Source organism: Schistocerca gregaria, unplaced genomic scaffold, assembly GCF_023897955.1.
Source record: "Schistocerca gregaria isolate iqSchGreg1 unplaced genomic scaffold, iqSchGreg1.2 ptg001843l, whole genome shotgun sequence".
Lineage (NCBI taxonomy): Eukaryota > Metazoa > Arthropoda > Insecta > Orthoptera > Acrididae > Schistocerca > Schistocerca gregaria.
Genome location: NW_026063092.1, coordinates 1 through 9,720, shown reverse-complemented (window position 1 = coordinate 9,720; position 9,720 = coordinate 1). Strand labels below are relative to the sequence as shown.

The 9,720-nt window shown below is 48.0% G+C and overlaps 1 protein-coding gene across 1 annotated transcript; it reads left to right on the top strand.

The window, feature by feature from the left end:
- Nucleotides 1-7,863: 7,863 nt before the first annotated feature.
- On the top strand, nucleotides 7,864-9,100 carry LOC126334494 (uncharacterized; the record flags this gene model as incomplete). Its single annotated transcript, XM_049996847.1, has 2 exons — nucleotides 7,864-8,369; nucleotides 8,463-9,100. Coding segments are annotated over exons 1-2 (1,144 nt in total), but the record flags the coding sequence as incomplete, so codon positions are not given.
- Between the last annotated feature and the right edge of the window lie 620 nt (nucleotides 9,101-9,720).

The window sequence follows — 9,720 nt, the reverse complement described above, 5'->3', positions numbered from 1 at the left end:
AGTGGTAGTCAATAATCTGTGGACGGCGAAACGGCTCTCTCTGGACAGGTTACAATGGCGTAACTAATCAGCGACTACACGTTGAAGGCGGCAGTATATGCGAGAATGAGGTACGGGCGGAGTTTCGGACATTAGTTCGCCACTTCAGGTAGGGAGAGACTCCAACGTGTATCTTTAACTGAGATAAGGATTGACGTCTGTCTTTTTCGTAGAAGATTCAGTTCTGCGTGTAAATTATAAAGACATGTTATGTACCTAATATTTATAGAGATGTACCTCGTAAAAAGGTCCAAGTTTCGGAGATACATGTGGTTTGCTTGACGCTAACTGAGTGTAGAAAGAGGAAATAGGGTACCTAGCAAATAAGCTATTGAAGAAAATTGAATGTAAAATTGTTAATAATAATGCCCCTCGTGAGGAAGTATTATACAACAGGTTTCATTTGTTTATACTGATACAAAAAAAACTGACGTTTTAGGTGTGAGCAAATAGTGAATTGATCAAATGCAGCGAAACACGTTGTGGGTGGTCAACCGGGACACGGGTGCCTTCTGACGTCACACCTCAGTGTGGGCTGCTGTGCGGTTGCCACGCGCCTCAGCCGCTGTGGTCACGGCCAAGGTTTCATGAACCACTCGGCTGTAACGGTGGCTCTGTGTTGCCACTCATCTACAGCCAAATCTCGGCATTCACTGATTGTTTATTGTTGTTGCCACCAAAACTGCAGCAATTATTCCCACTATGCAGTATGTAATCCGGTTGGACCTTTTACTAAATATTGACTTTACAAACTTACAAATGATTTCCATGAATTCCATGTAGATGTAATCACAAGATAATTCCTATGCTGCAACAGAAAATGCTCTGTCCTGCGTCAGTGCATGTTAAACGCGAAATTGCTATTTCGCTCGTTCCTTACCTAAGAAGGATACGATAGTAGTAACGGACAACTTCGACATGAGTTATGGCCTGCGTTAGGTGCAGTTCATAAGTAGTAGTCAGAGTCAGTTGTTTGTAAAATGAGATGTGGCAAGGAAGAAAACTTTAATGAATCTGCACATCGAGGGTATAATGTAGCTTACTGTAATTGCTCTTAGTTCCACTGCGTAGTTTATTGTTTAAAATTGTCATAGCATTAAACCACCAAGAACGTTGAGTTTGACTGCTAGTTGCCGCTTTCGTTACTTCTTTCTATTTTCGTTTATTTCGTAGAATCCTTTATACTTTGGAGAAAATTTGAATTTAACTGCCATCATTCCGTGGTGGCAACAGCAACAATCGACCGCTGATACAGCGATACAGCTCTGTGGGTCGCACAGTACGGGAAACGGCCGGAGAAACGAGACGAGACATATTCATTGCTGCTTTCTGCAATTGTGATTAATATCGAAAGTAGCACACGATTAATACAATAGCTTTACAAGAATGTGATGCATGTATCGTAATCAAAGTCTTAACTCTATTGTTCGCCGAAACTTTCATCAATGACCATTATACGTGAATCTATTTTGAAACGATTCAAAATTATATACATCTCTTAACAGAGCCAGTTAATTTACTTCCTCGCATAGTCAGTCAGGACGACCGTGTGTTAATAATGTCTTTGCATTAAGCGTTTAGAAGATGTTCACTACAACAACAACTTGCAATGTCATTTTACTTACGAAATTAATATTATCTTAGCAAACAAGAAGTGAGTTATGTCGATGTGTGTAGGTTACCTAGCCCCATAAACTGAGTAGCTGTGACGTGAAGTCTTTCTGTTATCTCGTTATATGCATACGACAGAGTAACGAATCTGCCCCTTGGATGGGACAGAGTACTGATACGAAGTGTTAAGCTCTGTCTGTGGGAACAAATAATCGCTTTTACTTTCTCCTGACTAGAGATTACTTTTATTCTACTTACTAACAATTTCAACAATATCGGAAGGTGGTAAATGTTTCCCATATTCCTTAATGTAATACTTGTTGTAAGTTACACGATGGCGATATCGAGACATCAGTATGAACCATGCAACAGAATTGTTTCCGGAGGTTTCAAACACATGGTGGCATTACGCTAGGACCTGAATCACAGCTGTCGAACTGATTCGGTCAAGTTAAAAGTTTCACATGTGTGTCTGTGCACGATTTTCGCTGGATGCTTACTAAGATTGCATGAGGGGAGGGGAATGGTTACCTCATCCAAACCAAGCGAAAGAGGTGGATATGTATGTGACACTTTTCCACAGCTTTCATACTGATTGCATGGGATGAAAGAGTTGGATTTATGGAATGTGATACATTATGAACCCATCTCAAGCTTAGAGGATTGCTGCTTTAAACACAAACAGCGTAGGGAGCTCCCTAAAAGCAAGTAGCTCGAAAGACTTTATGTATGAGGCAAACATTGGTATTATTCTAGTTAGAGAAGTAAAGGGTACTGCACTACACGATGTGTTGGGATATAGTGCCGTAATTAATGCTGGAACTGGAGATGAAATGGAGACGGTGATACTGGCGAAAGAGCGTATAATAGTCGATCACATTGAAAATTGACATGTCATACAGTTGTAGCTTGTACTGAGTGCTACACCTGGATATTTAATATATATCTTCCAGCAGTATACGACGTAATCGAGAAGAGTTTCTTTAAATACGAAATTGTCCCTCTCTTCAGATTTCATTAAGGTAATATCATTTTAGCAGAAAATATCAAAGGTGCTCTACGTCCAAGAGGTCAATCTCCTAATCAGAATTCTTCTATTGAATTATAAAACATTAGGAAAGAGTACCACTAAATTGACACGTGAGAGCACAAAACAGCGACATGGCTGGGTATACATTAATTATTAACTGCTTGGAAGATCGCTCGTATAAGCTACACCTGTGGAACAGAGACGAACGTGCTGCACACAGAAGTGTGGCGCAGCAGGTGCACTGAGCAAGCAGCACTCGTGTGCACAGCTGATGTGGAGCGACAGGGCGCCCACCACACCAGAAGTCATGACGGAAGCTCAACCCAGCACTCATACTGCCAGGTGCCCAATGCTGCGACCGTTCCCGCAAAAATCGGCAGGAATGCGAAGTTAAGTTCACATCCTATGTTTCTTCCCTGAGTTTGTGGACATTATGCACAAGAGTAAACTGTCTCCAGAAGGTGTGCTGCCTTTGGGATATGTGCTGTCTTTTGGAGGAGTGCTGTATTTAGGAAATGTGGTGTCTTTGCAAGGTGTCCTGCATTTGCAATGTGTGCAGCCTCCACAAGGTGTGCTGCCTTTGGAAGGCAGTTGTTCTTTTCAAGGTTTTCCCTCTTTCCAAGATTTTTTGCCATTGCATTGTGTTTTGTCTTTGCAATGTGTGCTACTTTCGCTTGGTGTGCTGCCTTTGCAAGCTGTGCTGCCATGACGCAGTGTGTAGCCTTTGCAAGATGTGCAGCCTATGCTACGTTTTCTGCCTCCACAAGATGTGCAATTTTCAGAAGATGTGCTACCTTCACAAGATGTGCTGCCTTCTCAAGGAGTGCTGCTTCACAAGATGTACTGCATTTGCTAGGTGTGCTGCCTTCACAATGTGTGCTGCCATTGAAAGGTTACCTTGCAAAAGCTGCATATCTGGTGAAGGCAGTCAACCTTTCGAAAGTAGCAAAACTTGCGAAGGTAGCACACCATGCAAAGGAAGAAGACCATGTAAAGAAATAAGGCACTGCAAGGGCAGTACATATTGTGAAGAAGGACCAACTTGTGAAGGCAGCACACCTTGTGAAGCCAGTACACTGTGTAAATGCAGCACACATTGTGAAGGCAGCACACATTGCGAAGACAGCATCACTTGTGGAGACTGCAAACATCGCAAAGGCAGCACACATTGTGAACAAAGCACAACTTGTTAAGGCAGCATACCTTGTGAAAGCTGCACACATTGCGAATGCTGCACACCTTGCTAATGCTGCAAACCTTGCAATCACTGCAAGCATTACAAATACTACACATCTTATGAAGGATGCATACCCTGTGAAGGTTGCTTGCCCTGTGAAAGCAGCAGAAGCTACAAAGGCGACACACACTGAAAATGCAACACATGCTCAAATGCAGCACACACTGCAAAGAGGCACATGCTGCAAAGGAAGCACATGTTGCAAAGTCAGCACATACTGCAAAAGCACCACATGCTGCAAAGGCAGCACACATTGCTATGCCTGAAACACACTGTAAAGGCAGCACACACTGGAAAGCAGCACATACTGTAAAGGCAGCACACACTGGAATGGCGCAGTTATTGGCAAAGAATCAGAAACTGGATAGGCGAAACCCACTGGAAACGCAGAACAGACTGCAAAGCCACATCATTAGAAAACCACATACAATGAGAGGGAGCACACGTTGCAACTGCAGCCTTAACAATGTGTGGTACCTTTAAAATATGGGGTGACTTTCCAATGTGTGCTGCCTTTCCAATATCTGCAACCCTTGCCATGTGTGCTGCCATTGCTGTGTGTGATGCCATTGCAGTGTGTTGCCATTGCAGTGTGTGCTGCCATTGAAGTGTGTGCTGCCATTGCAGTGTGTGCCAAGGCAGGACGCCGGGCCAAACATCATGTCTTCTCAAGACACTACGCCTTGCAAAGAAAGCATGGCTTGCTAAGATTGAAAACCATGCTATGACAGAACGCCTTGAGAAAGGACCACACCTTGCCAAGACAGCAAAACTTGCCAAGACAGTATGCCTTGCCAAGACAATATACCTTGCCAAAATAGCACACCTTGCCAAGACAGCACAACTTGGCAAGACAGCACAACTTGCAAAGACAGCACCTCTTGCGAAGACAGTATGCCTTGCCAAGACAGCACGCTTTGCCAGAACTGCACACCTTGGAAAGACGTCACACATTGCCAATACAGCATGCCTTGCCATGACAGCATGCTTTGCCAAGAGAGCACGCCTTGACAGGACAGCACGCCATGCAGAGAGAGCTTGCCTTGCCAAGACAGCACCCCTTGCCAAGACAGCACGCTATCCAAAGACAGTATGCCTTGCCAAGGCATCACGCCTTCCAAGACAGCACACCTTGTCAATACAGCATGCCTTGCCAAGACAGCATGCCTTGCCAAGATACCACACCTTGCCAAGACACCACACCTTGCCAAAACAGCACGCCTTGCCAAGAGAGCGCGAGTTGCCAAGAATGCACACCTCACAAAGACAGCACACCTGGCAATTACAGCACACCTGGCCAAGACAGAGGGCCTTGACAAGACAGCATGGCTTGACAAAATTGCACGTCATTCCAAGACAGCATGACTGGGCAAGACATCACGCCTTGCGAAGAGAGTATGCCTTGCCAAAACAGCATGCCTTGCCAAGACAGCACGCCTTGTCAAGACAGCATGCCTTGTCAAGACAGCATGCCTTGCCAAGACAGCACGCCTTACCAAGACAGGACGTCTCGCCAAGACATCAGATTAAGACACCACAACTTGCCAAGACAGCACACCTTGTAACGACAGTACACCTTGCCAAAACAGCACACCTTGCCAAGACAGCATGCCTTGTCAAAAAAGCATTTCTTGCCAAGAGAGCACGCCTTGCCAAGATAGCACACCTCGCCAAGACAAGACACCAAGGCAGCATGCCTTGCCCAGGCAGCACAGCTTGGGAAGACAGCATGCCTTGCCAAAACTGCACACCTTGCTAAGACAGTATGCCTTCCTATGACAGCTGCGTTGCAAAGACAGCACTCCTTGCCAAGACAGCACAATTTGCCAAGACAGCATGCCTTGTAAAGACAACACACATCACCAAGATGTAACGATTTGCCAAGATGGCATGCTTTGCCAAGTTGGCACACCTTGCCAAGACAGCACGCTTTGCCAAGACTACTTACATTGCTATTTTAGCACCCTTTGCCAAGACATCACATCGTGCCAAGACATCACAACTTGACAAGAGGGTATGAATTGCAAAAAAGGACATCTTGCGAAAACAGCACACTTGGAAAGACTGAAAGCCTAGCCAAGACAGCACACCTTTCCAAGACAGCAAGCCTTGCCAAGACAGCACGCCTTGTCAAGACAACACACCTTGCCAAGACAAGACACCTTGGCAAGACAGCACACCCTGCCAAGACAGCATGCCTGGCCAAGACAGCATGCCTTCCCAAGAGAGCACGCCTTTCCAAGACAGCACACTTTGCCATGACAGCACATCATGCCAAGACAGCACGCATTGCCAAGACAGCACGCCTTGCCAAGACAGCACCCCTTGCGATGTCAGCATCCCTTGTGAAGACAGTACGCCTTGCCAAGACAGCATGCCTTGCCAAGACAGCACGCCTTGCGAAGACAGCACACCTTGCGAAGACAGCACGCCTTGCCAATACAGCACACCTTGCCAATACAGCACGCCTTGCCAATACAGCATGCCTTGCAAAGGCAGCATGCCTTGCCAAGACAGCACACCTTGCCAAGACAGCACACCTTACTAATAAAGCACGCCTTGCCAAGACAGCATGCCTTGCCAAGGGAGCACGCTTTGCCAAGACAGCACGCCTTGCTATGACAGCACGACTTGTCAAGACAGCATGCCTTGTCAAAACAGCACGCCTTGACAAGACACCATTCCTTGCGAAGGCAGCATGCCTTGCCAAGGCAGCAATCCTTGCCAAGACAAGCACACCTGGCCAATACAGCATGCCTGGCCAAGACAGAACTCCTTGACAAGACAGCACAGCTTGACAAAACTGAACGTCTGTCCAAGACAGCACAAATGAGCAAGAGAGCACGCCCCGATAAAACAGCACACCTTTCCAGGACAACACGCCATGCTAGGACAGCACGCCTTGCCATGTAGGCATGACATGCCAGGACAGCACGCCTTGCCAAGACAGCAACCCTGCAAAGACAGCACACCTAGCCAATACTGGATAACTTGCAAAGACAGCACGCCTTACCAAGGCAGCACATCTTGCCAAGACAGCACGCTTTGCCAAGACAGCATATCTTGCAAAGACAGCATGCCTTGCCAAGACAACACACTTTGCCAAGGCAGCACCCCTTGCGAAGACAGTATGCCTTGCCAAGACAGCACGCCTTCCCAGGACAGCACTCCTTGCGAAGACAGCGCGCCTTGCGAAACAGCACACCTGGCCAATACAGCATGACTGGCCAAGAAAGAATGCCTTGACAAGGCAGCACGAATTGACAAAACTGCACGTCTGTCCAAGACAGCACGACTGGCCAAGACAGCACGCCTTAAGAAAACAGCATGTCTTGCCAGGACAGCAGGCCATGCCAGGACAACATGCCCTGCCATGACAGCACACCTTGCCATTACAGCACGCCTTGCCAAGACAGCACACCTTGCAAAGAGAGAACACCTTGCCAATACAGCATGCCTTGCAAAGATAGCATGCTTTGCCAAGAGAGAACGTCTTGCCAAGACAGCATGACTTGTAAAGACAGCACGCCTTGCCAAGGCAGCACACGTTGCCAAGACAGAAAGCCTTGCCAAGATAGCACACCTTGCAAAGACATCACGCCTTGTCTAAACAGCACGCCTTGCCAAGAGACCACGACTTGTCAAGACAGCAGGCAAAGACAGCATGCCTTGCGAAGATAGCACGTCTTGCAATGACAGCACGAATTGCCAAAAAAGCACACCTTGCCAAGACAGCAAGTTTTGCCAAGACATTACGCTTTGCAACGACAGCATGCCTTGCAGAACATCACACCTTGCCAAGACATCATGCCTTGCCAAGAAGGCACGCCTTGCCAAGAGAGCACACCTTGCCAAGGCAGCATGACTTGCAAAGATAGCACGCATTGCCAAGACAGCGCTCCTCACCAAGACAAGACACCAAGACAGCACGCCTTGCGAAGACAGCATGCCTTGCGAAGACAGCACACCTTGCCAAGACAAGCACCTCACCAAAACATCACACCTTGCCAAGACAGCACGCCTTGTCAAAACATCACACCTTGCCAAGACATCATGCCTTGCCAAGAAGGCACGCCTTGCCAAGAGAGCACGCCTTGCCAAGACAGCACGCCTTGCAAAGACTGCACGCCTTGCCATGACAGCACGCCTCGCCAAGACAAGACACCAAGACAGCACACCTTGCAAAGACAGCATGCCTTGCCAAGACAGCACGCATTGCCAAGACAGCACGCCTTGTAAAGAGAGCACACATTGCCAAGACAGCATGCCTTGCCAAGAGAGCACGCCTTGCCAAGACAGCATGCCTTGCCAAGACAGCACTCCTTGCCAAGACACCACACCATCCGAAGCAGTATGCCTTGCCAAGACAACACGCCTTGCCAAGACAGCACCCCTTGTCAATACAGCACACCTTGTCAAGACAGCACAACATGCCAAGAGAGCAAGCCTTGCGTAGTCAACACGCCTTGCCAAGTCAACACGCCTTGCCAAGATAACACACCACACCAAGACAGCACACCTTGCCAAGACACCACGCCTCGCCAGGAAAGCACATCTTGCAAAGGCAGCACACCTTGCCAAGACAGCACGCTTTGTCAAGACAGCACACCTTGCCAAGACAGTATACCTTGAGAAGACAGCATGCTATGCCAAGACAGCACACCTTGCCAAGACAGCACATCTTGCCAAGACAGCACCCCTTGCAAAGACAGTATGCCTTGCCAAGACGGCATGCCTTGCCAAGACACCACGCCTTGTCAAGACACTATGCCTTGCAAAGACAGTACGCTTTGCCAAGACGGCACGCCTTGCCAAGACAGCACGCCTTGTCAAGACAGTATGCCTTGTCAAGACAGCATGCCTTGCCAAGACAGCATGCCTTGCCAAGGGAGCACGCCTTGCAATGACAGCACAGCTCGCCAAGACAGGAGACCAAGACAGCGTGACTTGCCAAGTGAGCACGCCTTGCAACGACAGCATGCCTTGCCAAAGAAACACACCTTGCCAAGACAGCAAACCTTGCCAAGACAGCACGCCTTGCCAGGACAGCACGCCTTGCCAAGACAGCACGCCTCGCCAAGACAAGACACCAAGACAGCACACCTCCCCAATACAGCAAGCCTGGCCAAGAAAGAACTCCTTGACAAGACAGAACGACTTGACTAAACTGCACGTCTGTCCAAGTAAGCACGATTGGCCAAGACAGCACGCCTTGATAAAACAGCACACCTTGCCAGGACAGCACGCCATGCCAGGACAATACGCCTTGCCATGACAGCGTGCCTTTCCAGGACAGCACGCCTTGCCAAGACAGCAACCCTGCAAATAGAGCACACCTTGCCAATACAGCAGTCCTTGCAAATACAGCATGCCTTGACAAGACAGCACGCCTTGCCAAGTTAGCACACCTTGCCAAGACACGACGACTTGCCAAAACAGCACGCCATGTCAAGAAAGCGCGAGTTGTCAAGAATGCACACCTTACAAAGACAGCACACCTGGCCAATACAGCACACCTGGCCATGACAGAGGGCCTTGACAAGACAGCATGGCTTGACATAATTGCACTTCGTTCCAAAACAGCATGACTGTGCAAGACAGCATGCCTTGCGAAGAGAGTACGCCTTGCCAAAACAGCATGCCTTGCCAAGACAGCACGCCTTGTAAAGACAGCACGCCTTGTCAAGACAGCATGCCTTGCCAAGACAGCACGCCTTACCAAGACAGGACATCTCGCCAAGACATCAGATTAAGACACCACAACTTGCCAAGACAGCACACCTTGCAACGACAGCACACCTTG